General features: G+C 39.2%; 1 protein-coding gene and 1 long non-coding RNA gene across 7 annotated transcripts in view; one reads left to right on the plus strand and one right to left on the minus strand.

Annotated features, from left to right (window-relative positions):
* The window catches only part of PPP4R2 (protein phosphatase 4 regulatory subunit 2), a 62,001-nt gene extending 49,727 nt beyond the window's left edge, over positions 1-12,274 (minus strand). The window contains exons 1-2 of one of the 3 annotated variants that reach the window (XM_077128689.1): positions 12,119-12,274; positions 11,079-11,160 (exon numbers count right to left, since the gene is read on the minus strand). In XM_077128689.1, coding sequence (XP_076984804.1) covers positions 11,079-11,160; positions 12,119-12,152 — 116 coding nt within the window. In that variant the 5' untranslated portion in view covers positions 12,153-12,274. The other 2 variants (XM_077128691.1, XM_077128690.1) reach the window with 2 other exon arrangements.
* The window catches only part of LOC143656926 (uncharacterized), a 45,901-nt gene continuing 37,353 nt past the window's right edge, over positions 11,934-20,481 (plus strand). For all 4 annotated transcript variants that reach the window (XR_013162638.1, XR_013162639.1, XR_013162637.1 and 1 more), the window contains exons 1-2: positions 11,934-12,084; positions 13,963-14,161. This is a non-coding gene — a long non-coding RNA (uncharacterized LOC143656926). The remainder of the gene's footprint in view (positions 12,085-13,962; positions 14,162-20,481) is intronic.

The following is a 20,481-nucleotide window of genomic DNA, read 5'->3' on the forward strand; positions in this document are numbered from 1 at the left end:
TCCTAAAGTAAGACCATAAAATAAAACACTATCCAAAAATACTGAATATACTTTAGTATACACAAGCAATTATGAATAGAAATACTTTGTGTATTTGTTAAGCAACAGCCAGAAACCTATCCTACTCTCCCTCCCAGAGATATACAAAACTGCAAAAATTACAAATGTACCTGTATAGAGACCTTTTACATCCCTCAAACTTCAATACTACTACAACATAAAACCCCAGTTTTATCATCTGTTAACTGGGAATATTATCACCTACTTCCCAATGTTGTTGCAAGGATAAGATTTTTGGTCAATTGAAGCTAATGAATCCAAAATGTATATATTAAGCCAGAAAGCTAGGCTCCTAAACTTTCAGTTAAAATGCACACACCATTTTTATCACCTATATAAGTCAAATGTATGCTGTGCAAAACTACAATTACTAAAAGTTGTTAGCCTTGAGGTCATGCAAGATATCAAAATTACAAGGGGTACATCAGTCAGGTATATGACTGATTCCTCCAGTAAATATTCTCCTAACAAACAGTATTTCTTAAATCACAAACCACTACACATAACCCTTACCCAACCTGCCACATCTCTTCTGTTTTAGTGTCACAGCTTGGGCCCCATCATAGTGTGCCACAACAAAAAAAAGGGGGCTGGACAAGAACATGAGGTCAAGATCAGGTGAGCAGCAGGAAGAACAGGAACAACAGCGACAATAATTGGCAAAATGCATAGTCTCAAATTCTAATGGTAGTTTTGAAAAGACTCTGAGAATACTACAGCAAAGAGGGAAAATATTGTAAGAAGACATTTGAACAAGGGAGAGCTGGTATAAGGTAAAGGTTATGAGAAGATGTGAAGTCAAAATGCTTGGGTTTAAACCCGAATTCTATCATTCTTAAGGTGCACAAACACGGGCAAGTAATTTAGGTTCTGTAAATTTTAGTGTTCACATTTTAAAAAAGGACAGTAGCTTTAAGAATTAAGTTAGGCTATGCATCTGAAACATTTGATAGTATCTGGCACAAAACAAATGTTCACTAAGCTATAGGCTGAGCCCCCAGTCTTGGGGTTTGTTCATGTGAAACTTGGACCCACAGGGGATAGGTCAAACCTACTTAAAATTTAGGCCTAGGAGTCACCCCCAACAGAGCCTCTTTTGTTGCTCAGATGTGGCCTCTCTCTCTCCAGCCAACACAACAAGCAAACTCACCACCCTCCCCTCCTCTACGTGGGACATGACTCCCAGGGGTATGGACCTTCCTGGCAATGTGAGACAGAAATCCTAGAATGAGCTGAGACTCAGAATCAAGGGATTGAGAAAATCTTCTCGACCAAAAGGGGGAAGAGTGAAATGAGACAAAGCGTCAATGGCTGAGAGATTCCAAACACAGTTGAGAGGTTATCCTGGAGGTTATTCTTACGCATTAAGTAGGTATCACCTTGTTATTCAAGATGTAATGGAGAGGCTGGAGGGAACTGCCTGAAAATGTAGAGCTGTGTTCCAGTAGCCATGCTTGTTGATGATAATTGAATACTGATATAGCTTTCACAATGTGACCGTGTGATTGTGAAAACCTGTGTCTGATGCTCCTTTTATCTACCTTGTCAACAGATGAGTAGGACATATAGAATAAAAATAAATAACAGGGGGAACAAATGTTAAATTTAGTTTGAAATGCTAGTGATCAATGAGGACGAGAGGTAAGGGGCATGGTATGTATAATCTTTTTTTTTTTTCGTTGTATTTCTTTTTTGTCTTTTTATTTCTTTTTCTGAATTGATGCAAATGTTCTAAGAAATGATGAATATGCAACTATGTGATGATACTGTGAATTACTGATTATATATGTAGAACGGAATGATATGTTAATGTTTATGTTTGTTGTTAAATTTTTTTAATTAAATAAATAAATTTAAAAAAATAAAAAATAAACGTTCACTAAATGCGTCTTTTAGGAAGAAAAAAAACAACAACAACCACCCAATGTTAGGCCATTAAAGACAAATCACAATTTCAGGTTCACCATTAAAATATTAATGAAAGGTTCTAACAGTAGGAATAATGAGAAGCATCACAAATAAATAAATAAATAAATAAGTAAGAAATAGCATTAGGAGAATAAAACAACAAAAAAGATATTAAAGTCACAGCCCCTTCAAGGAGCCTAGTCAAAACAGAGGGAGACTGGAGGAGAAAAGTGCAATGTATTAAGTATCTAAGAGAGCCTAGGTCAGATCTGGTTATAGGAAAAAAGCGCATGAACACACACGTAAAGCAAAGTTTTGGCAAAACAAAATAGAATGGCTAGCTCAATCATTAGTCTATCAAGAACTTAATGAGCCTTAAGGAAGTAAAGAGCCTAGACAAAGTTATTCAGTCAATACATTTCCTTTTTTAAGATTCCATTTCAATAAGCTATACAATTTAGGTATCAAAATTAGTATTAAATAAATAAAAACCACATATACAAGTTACACTAAGATAGGCATTTCAGGAACCTCTGTGTGGCTTCAAGTTTAGTGGTAATACTGACTGGTCTTTCTAATTCAAGTATAGATCTGACAGTCAGGTTTTTTTTACTGTCTCCAAGCTATTCACCTATGCAGCATATTACCAACAGTAACACCTTTCCCCACCACCAGTAATAACATCAATGGTTATCCCATTTTTCACACCTAATCACTGCTGCTACAATACCACCCTCAGCTAACCAGTACTACAGCATAGAAACTTGCACAAATTTTTCAAATTAGAAGGAACTTTGGAAATTATCACAAGCCCCTTCTTTAATAGCCAAGGAAACTGTTTCATAGTAATTTAAGTGGCTGAAGTAACTGAAGTTAAAACCGTTACAGTAAATCCCACTGGGGGGTATCACTATGCACCAGTCACTAGGTTTAGTAATTAATATGTAAACTCATTTAATCCCCATGATATCCCTTGAAGATTTATTTTATTATCCATATTTGATGGATAAGGAAATAAAGGCCCAGAAATGCCAGCCTTAGTCAAACAGCAACTAAATGATGAAGCTGGGAATTCAAACCCAAATCTGTCTTGTGCTCTCCTGACTCTCAAAGCAGTACTCTTTGGACAAGATGAAGTACCTCAGACTTGTTTCATGAACCAATCTATACCTATGCCCAGAAATAGACCATTCTGATTCATACACTCCCTCTGAAATTTTAATAACTATAGTTTAGTTTTATTTATTCAAATTCTCACAACAGCTGAAGCAACTAAAAGGAATAAACCACATTTTTCAAACGAGGAAACAGGTTCACACAAATTATTTGTCAAAGTCACATGTGAAAGAGGACAAGTTAATCTCAGAACTCTGGCTGTGCTTCACGAAAATATAACACCTCCCCACCACATACTTACATGAAATTAGGGGCCCAATCAACTACCAGTTAAATCTGCATCAAGACTCCCAGGGGTGGGGGACACAGCCCGCTGCCTGGGCCTCCCCTGTGCCCCGCCCCCCATCTCCGTGCAACAACACTGTCCACCGCAAAAAAAAAGACTCCCAGGGGTGTAAATTCCCTGGTAATATAGGACATCTCCCTCGCAATATGGGACAGAACTCCCCAGATGAGCTGGGACCCGGAATCAAGGAATTGAGAAAGCCTTCTTGACCAAAAAGGGAAGGAGAGAAATGAGACAGAACAAAGTTTCAGTGGCTGAGAGATTTCAAAGTGTCGAGAGGTTATCCTGGAGGTTATTCTTATGCATCATAGATATCCCTTTTTAGTTTATGGTATATTGGAGTGGCTGGAGGGAAGTACCTAACTGTTGAGCTGTGTTCCAGTAGCCTCGATTCTTGAAGATGACTGTACGAAGACAGAACTTTTACAATGTGACTGTGTGGCTATGAAAACCTCGTGTCTGATGCTCCTTTTATTCAGGGTATGGACAGGTGAGTAAAAAAATTATGGATAAAAAATAATAATGGGGAGTATAAGGGATAAAATAAATTGGGTAGATGGAAATACTAGTAGTCATTGAGAGGGAAGGGTAAGGGGTATGGGATATATGAGGGTTTTTTTTTATTTCTATTTCTGGAGTGATGCAAAGTGTTCCAAAAAATGATCATGGTGATAAATACACAACTATGTGATGATACTGTGAGTCACTGATGTATACCACGTATGGACTGTGTGTGAAGATTTGTCAATAAAATATATATTTTTTAAGTCTGCATCGAACATGGAAGTTGTTCCACTATTCTAGTGAGCTTGCTTCGGCACAAGGAGAATGCAAATTAAATCAGGAAAGTTAATGATAGAAAAGTTGGCATGACTTAGCTTCCAAAGCATCTAACTCAGCTGTGCAGGTTTACTGTATGATGTAATGAAAAAAAATTAAAACCATAACTTTTTCCATGTTCATACATAAACACTGCAGTTAATGGATATTTAGAAACAGGGCATCCATTCAATTAATATTTACTGAAAATCTATATGCTTCCTCTGTGCTTCCCAACTGTGATGATACATGAAGATTTTAGGAGGTATGCAAATAATTCATGTTACATATTTTAGGATTTATAGATTTTAAAGTGTCTTAGAAAAATATAACTAATGCAACAAAACAACGTTTAAGGTCTTAGAACTTATGACAAGACAAAGAAGTTAAAATCACCACAATGATTATATTTCTGGGGAGGGGTAAAATGAGGGCTTGAACTCTATCTTAATATTTTTCCATTTAAAAAAACCTGAAGAGAAAGCTTACTTGACGAAAAATATTAACTAAATAATTATATACACGTTACCAGAATGTGGCAAAAATCATGAAGGTGGTATCTGACTAATTTTAGAAATAACGTTCAAGTGTTCAGTCAATACTATACTGGACAAAACAAAATTCCCTCCCTTAAGAATCTCAGAAAAGATCTAATAGCTTTCATAGGTTTAAGGAGATTTTGTTCTTAATAATACAAGTCTTAGCTGTTGATAGCTACTACTAAGTAATCTAACTTGTATTTTCTTATGATACATCAAAATAATTGAGCACAGGGAACTGAAACTTTTAAGGAGGAAAAAAAGCAGACTTAAAAAAAAGAACTATCTACAATGTAGCATTAGGTAATATTTTTTGAGCATTTACTATGTATACCAAGCACTCTGCTGAATTTCCTATGTATTTCTTACCCACACTATAAGGTATTATTATTACCTCCATTTTAACAGATAAAGAAACTTTTATTACGAGAGAAGTTTTAAAAGTGGAATTCCAAGAACATGGCAGTGATGCTACAGTGTTTCAAAACTATGAAACTCTCCAAAACTATGTTGGAACAACTAGACAAGAAAATTAAAACACAATGGATAACATTAAAAGTAAAACTAGCTGATAAGGTAGTCCCACAACCCCCCAAAAATAAGTAGGTGAGAAAAATCCACCAACAGCCGCCTAACTTGTGTACTATCAGGATCTGTGCAAGAGAAAGCAGGGAAGCCATGATGCACCTGGTTAGGCCTAAGAACAAAAGAACCACAAAATAGTCAACACATATTCACTGGAAATCGTGGTAAGCCAATTTAAGGACAGCGGGTAAAACTGGGATGGGTTCTGCCCACTCCAGTGTGAGTGAACGAAGGGACTTGTAGTGATATCTGGAAGCAGAAGAAGCAATCTTGCTCCCCTAAGCTCTTAAAAATGACCCCCAAGAGCTCATTCAGAAATGAGTACCACAATGAGGAGAAACCACAAAAACTGGAATAGAAACTGAACATGATAGGGATAACAGAGATGAAGAAAAGACAACATCCAGATAAAAGGAGGAGTGAAGAACAGCCTAGAAATTTCAGAAAGCAAACTGTCATGTTTTTAAACACTTCACAAAAACAGTGAGTTCTATGAATTGGAAAAGTTACTCTGAAAAGCTTCCTCCTAAATGTTGAGGAAAAGTAATTTCACATAAGAATGAGCAACAGCAAAAAGAGAGGATGAAACACAGAACAGCATCCCTACAGACAACAAAAGCAAGCCAGAAAGACTTGTTCAAAACAGATCAAAACTGTATCATAAAATGACCATGGTGATAAATATCCAACTATGTGATGATATTGTGAGCCACTGACTATACACCATGTATGGAATGTCTTTGTACGTTAAGATTCATCAATAAAATATTTTTTAAAAGCTGTATCATAATATTTCAAAGGGAGCTAAAAGACACTGAGAAAATGATATAAGACAACATAAGTCAGAAATAGAAAAACTCAGAAAATGTGGTGACAAAATTCAGGGAAGAATTAGAAATAAGTAACAGAAAAAGTTATTTCAGAAATAAGGACTAAATTAGATGCCTTAAGAGAAAAGGAAGGAACTTCTGGAAATATTCTTCCTTTGAAGGAGAAAGACAGGAATTAAATTTAAAATTTATTTTCAAAAGACTATAAAAGAATGAAAAAATAACAAGAAAAGATCAGTCAAAAAAAGGGGGGAAGGATTTGCAAATCATACTAGATAAAAGATTTGTATCCAAAATATACTAAAAACTCTCAAAATCCAATAGCAAGGGATGCATGGGTAGTTTAGTGGTAGAATTCTCACCTGCCACAGGGGAGACCAGGGTTCGATTCTCGGTCTATGCACTCCCCCTCCAAAACAGAACAAAACAAAACAAGACAAACCCAGTTTTTAAAATGAGCAAAATATTTTACAAAGATATACAATAGCAAATAAACCCATGAAAAGATGCTCAACATCATTAAATAATTAGGGAAATGCAAGTTAAAACCCATACAAAATATACATGTATTAGAATGGCTAAATTGAAAAAGACTAACAATACTAAATGCTAGATTAAGATGTGGAGAAACTACACTCAATTCCCACACTCCTGGTGAGAGTACAAAATGGTACTACCACTTTGGAAAATATGTGACACTTTCCTGAAAAGTCAAACATACATCCATCATATGATCCAGCCATTCCACTCCTAGGTATTTACCTAGGAGAAAAAAATACACAGGTCCACACAAAATTTCAACACAAATGCTCATAGCAACTTTACTTATGATAGGAAAAAACTGGCAACAACCAATGTCCATCAACAGGTAAGTGCAAAAAAATGTCATATGCATAAAAGGAATGAACTGTTATATTCACAACATGGATTAATCTCAAAATAGTTATGCTGTGTCCAAGCCACACAAAATTACAGAGTATACTGATGCTAGATAAAATTCCAAAACATGGATATGACAAAAAGCATGACAGTGACAAAAAGCAGATCATTAGTTGACTAGGGAGAGGAATTTGCAAAGGAGTACAGGGAAATCTCTGAGAGTGATGTCGACACAGTCTTGATTGTGGTGATGGTTTCATGAGCGCAGCAGACGTCTTATAAAATTGTACATTTTCAACAAGTGAAGTTTATGTCAATTATATCTCAATAAAGGGTTTTTTAAAAATAAGGAATGAAGAAAGAAAAATATTGAAGATATGCAAAGAAGATTCAAATTGGAACAAAAGGAGTCCCTGAAAAAGAAAACCAAGGTAAGGAAGTAACGCATGCTGAAGCTGTAATTCAAGAATCACTTTCCTGGAATTAAAAAAAAAAAGTGGGGTGGTACAAGGGTAGTTCAACGGAAGATTCTCGCCTGCCATGCAGGAGACCTGGGTTCGATTTCCAGCCCAAGCACTTTCCAAAAAAAAAAAAAAGACTTAAAAATACATACTTAAAGCACACACCACATACTTAGCACACTGACCTATAGAATGTCCAACATCAAAACATTGTAGAAACATTTTAGACTTTAAAGAAGGAAAAATTCCTTTAGGTATCTAGGCAAAAACAGTAGGTAACTTACACGGGAAAGAAAATCAGATTATCATCAGACTTCGATCATTAATTACACTTTAAGTTCAGGGGTGGGGTGGGGTAGAACAGAGTTAACATATTTAAGAATCACAAGAACAGAAAATGTGATCCACAGATTTTCCTTCCAGAGAAACTGGCCTTCAAGAATAATGGTTAAAAAAGTAGAGCAGTTTATACAATAATAATATGCTCAGATACTGTAGATACAACTTTTTTTTTTAGATGGGGGATAGAAGCTGGGCGAGCATTATGTAAAAAATGTAAACATTCGCAATAATTATGTGGTAGTAGTGATAGTCAGTGGTAGCAGGAATATTATTCCTAGACTTTTGGGTGTGTGTTGTTATATACAGTCAGTGAGCATGGGACACCCTAATTCTATTATGCCCTATGTCCTTAAGAACTAGGATTTTTGGTGTGGAATTTGAGTAAAAACTCTGTAGTCCTGATTTTTAATTGGAAGTAACAATATGAACTCATGAACTACTTTATCTTACTATCCACTAACAAAGTTAGAAATAATGACCAAAATAATAAGCATCTCTAACAACCAGATTGTAGTCGTTAAACACCATTTCCCACTTAAAAGCAGGATATCTTGAGAAATGGCTGATTCTAAGTCTGGGGCAGGAAACGAGCTCAGAAAACCTCAAATCAGAAAGCAAGGAAGCTATCACATACTACTAGGAGCATGTCAAAAGGACTCAGAAACCAACTGGAAGAAGACACTCCCATTGGCCAAAAATGGAACAATCTGACCATCTAAAACGATAATAACTGCAACTAAAACCCAGTACGCGTGAATCCATGACTGAAACCCATCAAACATGTTTCTGTTGACTCAGCATTATGTTAGGAACTAGGTTACCTTCAAAAAGTGCTATTCAAGGAAATGTTTCATTTTCAGGAGAAAGTAAAATTTTCAATATAAAAACTTTTTTGAAGTGGACAGAAATAATTAATTTGAGGACTAATTCTTTTAGTTATATTGTATAAATAATTCCTCTGAAACAGTTTAGTACCCCATGTTTTAGCATGTTTCCTAACTTGCTACATTAGATGTGTATTGATAATTTTTTATAGACTAGGAAGGAGAATTGCTCCAATGCTTTTTTATTTTCCCAGTCTCCTCCTCTGAAAGAACCAACATTTACACAATTCTAAAACTCAAACACAAGGGTAAAATCAATTGCTTTTCTTTAATGTAAAAATAAATAACCTAGGCTGTCACTAATTTTTATCCATAAACAAAGTTTCTCATATTTCTTCAGCCAATACTTTCCCTGCTATAATGTATCAGTGAAACAGATGATCAGAACAATGGAATCCTTATCTTAAGCAACCCACTCATCCTAAAAGTGTCAATCAGATCTGAATTGCTTGTTTTTAGATTTTTGCTCTCATGTTACAATCTTATAAACTAGAGAGCTCAATTCACCCACAAATGGATAACAGAATCTCTAAATTCCACTATCAAAAAGCATGCCCGCATTAATAAAAAGAAATCAAAAGTTACAGCTAAATGTATAAACACTAGCTTCAATGGTAAAATAAAAAAAAATTCCATATTTTAAACTCTACTAAAAGTTAAGAATGCCAATCATTTTAATACAAAATGCTCTTAGCAAAGATACCAACACCTAATTTGGCCAATAGAAATAAACAAATAGTACAGAAAAATTAGGTCAAATTTCCCTTGCTACTTGGTCAGCCAGGAAGACAAGATATTAAAATGATCTTAAAAGCTTTCAACTCTTCAAACATTTGCAGCCAGTGTATTTTATCAGAAAGGGAAGGCAGTTTGTACAGAACTGATAAATACTAAAGATTCCTTCTCTTATTGTTTCTCTAAACAAATAATCTGACATAATCCTGTATACGTCTTTCTCTTGATATTGTGGAAAGGAATTAATTTGGACCAACAAGTAATACAAGAAGTACAGTGGAGATCCAAGCATCTATGTTTTAGCAACTGTATTTTTGGAAACTGATATCTAGTCATATTTAGGCTTATTTATGTAATTAAATACAAATTAGCTATTATGTAGAATTTTTTAAAAATCAAGGTATTCTATAAGAAACTATACTTTGGTGTAAAACTGCTATTTAATCTTTTTTCCTAAAGGGTCCATTTTAAAAATATAATACATAGAAATATATGATTGAACACATCACAGTCATATTCTTAAGCTGACTGCTGTATTTTAATAGAGCACTTAGGAGGGTAAGCTTATCTACATCATCATTAAATCAAGCATTAGGGTATAAGAGTCTTTTCTCCTTTCTAAAACTAGATTAATTATTAGAAGGCTAGACTTCAACCCTAAGCAAATCTTGTAAGAACTCTTGTAAGAAACTGGAATAAAACCAGAGAACTTAAATACATCACTTGCCGAAGCTTACACTTTTAGGCCTCAAAAAGAATTGTAAAAGTAGACAAGAAGTATGGGAGCCAAAAGAGAGCTCATTTATGAAAATTGTACCCAAAGAAACCTTTTCCCTTTACCGCTCCCCTCACCGACACCCAAAGAAAAGACTACCAAAAAAAAGTTATCAAGCACTGCCCTTTAAAATTTAACTTAGCCACAGTGTGAAAACAACTCCTGCCAAACACACACACAACAGTCAACAGGAATGTTCCTTTTGAAAACAGTCCTAAACTTTATAGTGTAAGTTTCAGATTCAGAACACTTGGAAACAAGCCTAATAAAATGGTGAGCATATGTAACAAGTTAGCTATCCTAGAAAGTTTACAGGACATTCAAAACTGTAGCATCTGGAATCTGTCAGATAATCACTCCGAGCCCCCAAGAGAATAGAAGTGACACTTCAAACACCCACCAATATAAATACAACAACAAACGGTTGGATACAAGACAATGAGAAAATAACACTAACAAAAGAATCTGAAATAGAATCAAAGCCACAAAATTCTGGTAATATCCCTGTTTGTTATAGCCAAAAACAGTTATAATGGAATAGGCATTTTTCCTTTCTCTAGCTCTTTCAGACTAATAAATTTTAAATGGGTTTAAATGTAAATATAAAAAAATCAATGAATTTTAAAAGTTCATCACAGAAAATGTGCTTAATAAAGTACATAGTTTTTTAAACTGGGAACTAACTGTAGGGTTAGACAGCTGAGTTACTTAATTCTTCCAAAACGTACTTTTTTCCCTTTGCTATACAATACTAAATGATACATAAGTCTATTATCATGAATGCATGTTTTCAACTCACATTGTTTCTCCAGTCTTGGCTACATGACAAAGAAACTGATCCAGGACAGGACAGACTTCCTTTTTCCCCCTCTTCTCAAAATCTAGAAAAGAAAACAAAAATAGTCATTATTTCTCAAAGCCTATCAACCATTCTCTCTAAAACAAACTTTCCTCCCAGATCTTGCCTGTCCTGGGTAATAAAAAAAAATCAGCGTCTCAACCAAATATTGACCTCCACCCTTGAAGTTTCACTTCAGTATGTCACTCTTCACTGGTAACAATGATCTCCTAAAGGGGGCACTCGACCTCTCCACAAACAGCCGCCTTACTGCAGTGTTTCTCAAAGTGTGGTCCAGCGGAACGCCAGAATCTGATTCACCTGGGAATCTGGATAGAATAGTAATTTCCAGACCCAGAACCCCACAAACTGTTTATGGAGGTGAGGTCCATAAACCTGGGTTTTTGCAAGCACCAGCCAACCCACGTTAACTCCCCCAAATAGTTCTGAATGTCAAAGCATAATTCTCAAAACGTTTAAATCACAATAGCCTAAGTTTGAGAACCTACTGTTCTCAAGCCTGTTGCTTGGAAGGCGACCCCCTTAGAACAAGGGCGCGTGGAAGGATGACTTCAGAAGCCCAGAAAGGCTTCCTAAGACAACTTAAAAGTTGCTCTGCCACCATCACCACCCCTAACCTTTTACTTTTTCTCTCACCCCCAACGCCTGGTGTGTGGGGATCTGACGGAATACGGAGCCTGTCTGGGAAGGGGCTGCCGGCCCACAGCCTGCCCCCGGGTAAGTGGGTACAGGGGCTAGGGCCCCTCCAAGGGCCTCCCCTGATCCCCTCCCCCAGCCCAGACGCCGACGGTCGACACAAAGCCAGAGTAGGGCGGGAGGGAGCTGCCCACAGGGCTCCCCGCCCCTGGGGAGGTGGAAGGGGGATGGGAACTGGGAAGCGCCCCCTCCCCCCAGCCCCGGTCCTCACAACAACCCTCTCTGGAGAGAGAAGAGAGGAACGCGAAAGGTGAGCAGGATGGGAGAGGGGCAGCTACCCCCACCTTTCAGCGCCTCCTGCAGCCTCTCGACGTCCATGGCTTCCCGGAGTCCCTCGCAGCCTCCGCCTCCTCCGCGGGTCTCACGGGGACCGGAATGCCTCCCCCCACCCCCCCGACGCCCTCCCCCTCCCTCGCACACACTCCGGCACGCAGGCGACCGGGGGGGGGCACCGAAGGGAGCCGGGGGAAGCGAGCTAGAGAGCGAGACCGAGAGAGCGAGCACCTCCCCGAGCCGCTACCACCAGCCCTCCAACATGGCGCCGGGCACGTCACCGCGCGCACGCTCCCTGCCGCCGTCCTCGCGCCCGCTGCGCGCCGCGGCCCAAGAGCCCAAGAGCGCGTGCGCGGCGGGGGCGTGCCGCCAGGGCCGACCCGGCGACCAGGACTGACGGCGGCTGTCCCAGCCTTAGGTCACGTAGTATTTCCCCGACGTGCCTATGCAGTGCTGGAGACCCGAAGGGTTAAGGGAGGGTTTGGAGGCAGTTTCCCTGGTTTTGAATCCGTGCCATTTGCTCGCTATATGACCTTGAGCAATTTACTTTGTCTCTCTGAGCCTCACTGATTTCCCCATCGGTACAATGAGGGCACTACCAAGCGAACTAGTAGAGAATTAGGCGTGGAGTTCAGAGTACACATAAAAACATTCAGTATTACTAAATACTGAACCCACCGTTCACCACTGACCCACCCATGAAGAGAAGCAATTCATATAGCAAGATGATTAAGAGCTCAAGGGTTGGAATCAGCTGGAATCAAATCCCAACTTCACTCACGACTACCTGTGTGACCCAGGAGTAGCTACTCAAACTCACGGAATCTCAGTTTCCTCATCTATAAAATGGGATTGAATAAAATGGTGAATCTGAAGCATTTAGCACAGTGTCTGGCACTTGGTAAGCGCTTGGTTAAGGTGGCTGCTGGTTTTACTATCATTACAATTATGATCACATTACAAAAGGCCCCCGGAAGTTAAAAAGGGAGGGGACCTCAAAAGTCTTCTCTAGCACTAACATTTTACAAATAAGAAAGAGCAAGTCCAGCAAGACAGCAGCCGACAACATCTGGCTCCCAGCCAGTGTGTGGATATTTTTATATTCTTCTCTTGTTTCTGAGCTTTTAAAGGAGAAGGTACTGAACTGCTCCACCTTCACTTCTTAAAGCCTATCAAACTGACATGAAAGGAAGGAAGGAGAAGGGTGGAGGGAGGTTGGAGAAAACTTGCTTCTTGACTTGTGTTAGAAGACAGATTTGGATGCAGCCATTACAACTATTGACCCTCTTAAAAACTAGGGCTCTGACCCTAATTCTAGGTGGCAGATGTAGGTAAAATCCCCCAAAATACCTCTCTCAAAACTTGCAATCAGAAGATCAGATCCCTGTGTCTTTATACCTTTTTATATTGGAAAGTATTCAGCTCAATTACAAATAATCTTGCAGGGAGAGGTAATAGAATATCATCATCAAATATTTGGCAAGCATTTACCATGGTTTAGCATGGCTTATCATGGTACCTTCTATTCTCAAGGGGCCCATTCTCCCTACTTGGCAAAGTTTAGCCTCCACTTGTCTCTGACACTCTGTCCTCTGTTTAGACAGGTGTCTTTCTGTAAGAGCCATATTGTACAATACAAATTTCCACTAGTCTCATGTTGGTATTTAAATATGATTAAAGTTAAATACAATTAAAAATTCAGTTCCTCCGTCGCACTAAGCCATATTTCAAGAGCTCAGTAACCACATGTGGCTTCAGGATACAGAAAATTCCCTTATCATTCTTTTGGAGAGCACTGTGTAAGAGGACCACACCATGCTAATTTCTTCTTCCTTGTTTCGTCCCTTTTCCTCAGCTGTTCCCATCACTTGGGGATACCGCTGTCTTCCAAACACTGGATACCGGCTGTGATAGGAGACACCTCACAGTGACAACCTAAGGGAAACTGGGAAAGTTTCCCAGAGGAAGTCATATTTAAGCTAAGACCTGAATTAGTGAGAGGAAGGTCACCAAGTGAAGTGGAAAGAAGGAACTTTCAAACAGAAAAACTGCAGGTATGAAGCCCTTGAAATGGAAGAAAAGAGTTAGGTAGGTTCTAAAGAGCCATAAGAAATTGAATCTGACTTAAGCTGAAAGTGGAAAGGGAGAAGAGGCAAGAGATGAAGAGTTATTTCCTTTATTCATTTCTTCCTTCTTCCTTGGAATTCCTCCCTAGCCAGCAAGTATCCCACAATCGATAATTGCTAACCCTGCTTGCACTAATTCTCTTGGAGGAAAACTGAATATGAATGTGGCACAGACCCCAATGATCCTCACCTCTGAGCTTCATGCCCTTTTGTAGCTCCTTCGACACTGAAACAGAGCTAGTCTGGGTGACCAAAGAGCACGGTGGAGGTAACGGGGTGTAACTTCTGAGGTTGGGTCATAAAGGGCACTGTGGCTTTTCTGCCTTGGTTCTTGGATAAATCGCTCTGGGAGAGCCTTGTCATGAGAACATTAGAGCAGCCCCATGCAAAGGCCCACATGATGAAGAGCTGAAGTCTGGGAATTGGATCCTTCAGTCCCAGGAAAACCTTTGGAAGACTGCGGGTCTCAGCTCACACCTTAACTACAGCCTCACAAAAGACTGCAAGTCAGAATTACCCATCTAAGCCCATCCTCAATTCCTCATCCTCACAAAATATGAAAGATAAAAAATGCTTATTGTTGTTTTAAGCCAATAAATTCCAGAATAATTTTTACCCAGCAATAGATAACTAATAACATAATAAAAATTTGGATAGTAATGGCTAATATTTATTAAAAGTGCTTCTCATGTGCCTGGCACTCCTCTAAGCACTTTACAAAAATATCTAATTTAATCTTCACAACAGTCTATGAGGTAGATGATATTAATATCCCCACTGAACAGAAGAGAAAAATGAGGTATAGAGAGAGGTGAAATGACTTTTCCCAAGTCACACGAGTTTGCTGGCAAGTGACCAAGTAAGGATTCAAATCTATACTGACTCCATTGTCCTCAAGATATTTGCAAAATATCAGGAGAGATAAGACTTAACCACAGACCCTGGTGCAAGGTAGAAGACGAGTATGCAAATCAGGTATTCACAGTCCTGTGAAATCTCTTCCAGGCAGGAATGAAAGTTGCTTTAAGATGGGCCTTGTCTAAAGATTGGAAAATATTTGCACCTATAGAGAAGGACCTTCCAGGTAGAGAGAATGGCATTAACAAGGCAAACAGTCCACGAGGACCTCCCAGGTGCTGGGGAGAAGAGAGTGTGTAGTCTTTCTTTCCTCTACAGAGCTCATACTCTAACAGAGGAGAGGACCTTAAACACACATGAACATGTAGGAAGAGTGCTGGCAAGGCAAAGGCCCATTGCTCTAGGTGTGTACAAGAGGGAAAAGGCCTGAACTTGGAGAATATACAGAGTACGAGATAGGCGATTGAGACAGAAAGAGAAGCGGGACAGTGAAAACATTAAAATATTTATATGAGAGGATCTTCTTATAACCCTGGAGCGAATCACTGGAGTTTGGCTGTCCCTTTGAGATGGGTCTGTGGAAAGAGACAAGAGCTGGAAATTGAGTAAACACCAACATCCAGTCTATATAAGCTGGAGAAAAGAGAACAGGGCTGGGCTAAAATATCACTATATAAAGCTTTGGAGCTTCTTTCATTCTCAGGGCCTTTTATTCATGCCTTTGAGTCATTAGTTGCATATTAGAATGTGTACTTGGTGTGATTGCTGCTGGTCATCTTGTTGGGTTTAAGAGCAGTGTCAAAGGAGGAGACTGGTAAAGAGTGGTGCTGCCTAGGTGGAATGTGTTAAGTTTGATTACAATGATAGAAGTTGCTTCATGTTGCATGAGAGAAATGGGATTTTATTAGAAGAGTAGAGTTTTCCATAGGATCTCAGCAAATCAAAGAGCCATTCTCTTCTTCAGTTCTATACATCTCTCTCACTCTCTCATCCTCTCCCTCTGTCTTTCTCTCTCTCACTCTTTCATTCAGTGTTCACTGCTGATGTATAGAAGTCCTCATATGAAATGACTTCTTAAGACAACTGTCCACCATCTTGCAATCACAATCAGAATATCTGATTGGCCTAGCTTGGGCCAGGTGTCCATTCAAACATGGCTGGGCCCCAGGATCTCCCAGCGTAAACCATGCTGCTGTGCTCATGGATGTGGAGGCAGTGAGGCCAGGCAGCGGAGATTTCCCAAAGCAGAGTGGGGAGGGAGGACCAGAGCCCCCCAAACTAACCAGACTCGCAGAGGAGGCAATATAGTGCCATGTGGAGCCCAAGCAAATGAGCAGTCTGAGGGAAAGAAGGCATCATTTAGAAACAAGTGAGAGCACACTTCCCCACAATGTGCAAGAAATACCATATCCCTCTCTCCCTTAGATAGAGCTGGATAGATACCATTTGATTTTTGCCTTCAAATTTCCACTTTTTTGCCTAGAGATCTCTCTCTCTCTGCCTATATATGTGCACACACATTATATATACACACAGAGACTCATGCCCACATACATATATATGCACTCAATATACAATAATTGAATATGATAAAATTCAATGATATGCTGATTAAGAGAAAAGAGTCTAAAATCAGACATTTGAGTTTAATCCCTGGATCATCACTTCCTAGCTGTGTGAACTCAGGTGAATATATTAAATATCAAAATGTCTCAATTTCCTCATCTGTGATTTAGAGTTAAAAGTAGTACCTCACTGTCTTAGTTTGCTGGGCTACTATGACAAAGAACACACAATGGTTTGGTTTAACAATAGCAATTTATTGGCTTGTGGTTTTGGAGGCTGGAAGTCCAAAAGCAAGGTATCAGCAAGGCTGTGCTTTTTTCCCAAAGTTTGCAGTGTTCTGGTGCTGGTTTACTGCAGTGCTTGGGGTCCCTTGGCTTGTATCTCTGCCTCCCATTGCAAGGCCATCTCTCCTCGTACCTGCTCTTACAGTTTCTCATGACATTTGGCTTCTGACTCCTCCTTATGGGTTTCTCTGACTTCTATCTTCTGGTTTCTTCTCTTTGTAAAGCTGCCAGTAATATGTGTTAAGACCCACCCTGACTCAGTGATTCACCCACAGGAATGCGGGTTAAGATTAAGAATGTATCTTTTGAGGGGTGCATAATTCGATCTACCACAGTCACTCATAGATTTGCTGTGAGACTTAAGCTTGATTCAATCAATGTTAGATATTGTTGTTACTTACTTAAGAATTACAAAAATAATCTCTGTGGTTTTGTTTTCATTGAAATAATTCAAACTCATGAAAAAGTTGCAGTACAATACAAAGAACATTTTTTCCTAAACTGCTTGAGAGTAAATTGCTGACCCAACACACCAAGTGCCCCAAAACTTTAAAATGTAATTCCTACAACAAATGCATTCTCCTACATAACTGCAATAAATTTTATGACCAAGTTATGGTCTTAAAATCAGGAAATTAGCATTGATATATTATCTCCATCTGATCTGAAAATCCCTTTTAATGTGCACTAGTGAACTCAATAACGTCTTTATAGGAAAAGGATCCAGTCCAAGATAATGTGTTGCATTCAGTTGTTATGTCTGTTTAGTATCCTTCAGTCTGAAAAAGTCCCTCAGTCTCTCTTGGACTTCCATTTCCTTGATATTGTTGAAGATTACAATTGTAGACTGTCCCTTAGTTTGTGTTTGCGGGGCTTTTCCCCATGATCAGATTCAGGCAATGCATTTCAACAGGTATGTCACAGAAGGAGTGCTGTGTACTTCTCATTGCATGCTATTGGGTGGCACACAATTTCAATTTCCCCCATTACTGATGGTGTTCACTTTGATCACTTGATAAAGGTAGCATCTGACAGACTTCTCTACCATAAGATTGCTCTTTTCCCCTTTGCAATTGTATAAGTTTCCTATGGCGGCTGCAACAAAGAATCCTAAACTGGGTGACTTAAAACAACAGAAAATTATTTTCACACGATCCTGGAATCCAGAAGTCCAAGGTCAAGATATAGACAGAGTTCTGCTTCCTCCAGAGGCTGTAGGGGAAATCCATTTTTTGCCTCTTCCAGCTTCTGGTGACCATTAACATTCCTTGATTTCTGGCTGCATCCCTCCAATCTCTGCCCTTATGGGCATTGCCTCTTCTCTTCCTTCTGCCAAGTCTCCCTCATACTCACTTTTAAAAGGGCAGTTGTCATTGGATTTAGGATCCATCCAGATAATCAATGATGATCGCCTCATCTCAAAATCCTTAACTTAATTACATCTACAAAGACCCTTCTTCCAAATAAAGCCACTAGGTATTCAGATGTGGATGTAGCATTTTTGGGGGCACCATTTGGCTCACTACAGCAACTAAGAAGCATTTTGTGGGGAGGTACATTGAGACTTTGTAAATATCCTATTCCTCATTAAACTTTCACTCACTAATTTTAGCATCTGTTGATGTTTCTTGGCTGAATAAATTATTACTATGATAGCTCCCAAATGGTGATTTTCTAATTCTATCATTCCTTTTACATTTATTAGTTGACTTTCTAACATAAGGAAAGCATTTATTCTTTCCTCTTCTCTGCATTTATTCTGTTTATTGATTTATGTTGGTTTTGGCTCACAAATTCTTATTTTATTCAATGGGTTTTGATCCATTACTATCGTTATTTCTTTTAGTAACTAAATTGTCCTAAGCTTGGCTAGGGGGAGCTTCTTCCAGCTGGCTTTTGCATCCTTTTGACATGTCCCTATGATTCTCAGAGCACTTCCTCATTTTTTGGCACAAAAAGCTATTGCAGGCTCATCTTGCATCTTCCCAATCCTGAAATCAGCTATTTCTCCAACTAGTTCCAATTCCTTTTAGTGGAGAATATCACTTAGGAACCTCGATATTGGTGCTAGGGTGCTCATTGCCATGGGGTATTACTGCTCCCAGATACTCTCAGGGGGACAAAGCCACAGAATGTATAGATATGGCTCCCATTATCACCAACATACTTATTTACTGTATCTGTCTCACCAGAATGTAACCAATCTATTGTTGCCGTCAACAATTCCCTTTAGAGTTGCCCAGGCTCTCACACCCTATATCAGGCTATTCTTCCCCACCTCTCCCTTAGATTCCTGCTTTTCTTGGCCAGACATGACTGGTTTTAGACTGAATTACTTGGGAAGTGTGTTAGTTTGAAACTATTGTGTACCCCAGAAAGGCCATGCTTTTTTAATCCTAACCATTATTGTGTGGCAAACCTATTGTTTGGGTGGGACCTTTTAATTAAGTTTGTTTCCATGGAGATGTGACCCGCCCACCCAATTGTGGGTGGGACCTTTAATCAGATGACCATATGACCCTCCCCATTCAAGGTGGGTTTGATTAGTTTCCTGAAGCCCTTAAAAGCGCTCACAGAGAAAGAGTTTAGAGTCCAGAGAGCCGATGCCTAGACACCTATGTTTGGAGATGCAGAAGGAAAGCCCCCTAGCAGAGGCCAGCAGGACCCACAGAAGCTGAGGGAGCCATTTTGAAACCAACCCAGGAGAGAAGGGCCAGTAGCTGTCGCCATGTGTCCTCCCATGTGACAGGAACCCTGAATGCTACCAGCCTTTCTTCAGTGAAGGTATCTTCTTGTTGATGCCTTAGTTTGGACATTTTTATGGCCTTAGGACTGTAAATGTGTAACTGTGCTGGTTTGAAAGGATGTATGTCCCCTGCCATGTTTTAATCTAAATCCCATTTCATAAAGGCAGAATAATCCCTATTCAATACCGTATGTTTGAAACTATAATCAGATCATCTCCCTAGATGATGTGATTTAATCAAGAGTGGTTGTTAAACTGGATTAGGTGACGACATGTCTTCACACATTTGGGTGGGTCTTGATTAGTTTCTGGAGTCCTATAAAAAAGGAAACATTTTGGAAAAAGGAGATTAGAGAGAGCAAAGCAGAACTGTATAGCCATGAGAAGCAGAGTCTACCAGCCAGTGATCTTTGGAGACGAAGGAAGACGCCTCCCGGGGAGTTTCATGAAACAAGAAGCCAGGAGAAGAAGCTAGCAGATGACATTGTATTTACTATCTGCCCTTCCAGATGAGAGAGGAACCCTGACTGTGTTCACCATGTGCCTTTCCAGATGAGAGATAAACTCGGACTGTGTTCGCCATGTGCCCTTCCACTTGAGAGAGAAACCCTGAACTTCATCAGCCTTCTTGAATCAAGGTATCTTTCCCTGGATGCCTTTGATTGGATGTTTCTATAGACTTGTTTTAATTGGGACATTTTCTCGGTCTTAGAACTGTAAACTAGCAATTTATTAAATTAAATCTCCTTTTAAAGGCCATTCCATTTCTGGTGTATTGCATTCCGGCAGCCAGC

The sequence above is a fragment of the Tamandua tetradactyla genome, chromosome 15 (assembly GCF_023851605.1).
Source record: "Tamandua tetradactyla isolate mTamTet1 chromosome 15, mTamTet1.pri, whole genome shotgun sequence".
In the NCBI taxonomy this organism is placed as follows: domain Eukaryota; kingdom Metazoa; phylum Chordata; class Mammalia; order Pilosa; family Myrmecophagidae; genus Tamandua; species Tamandua tetradactyla.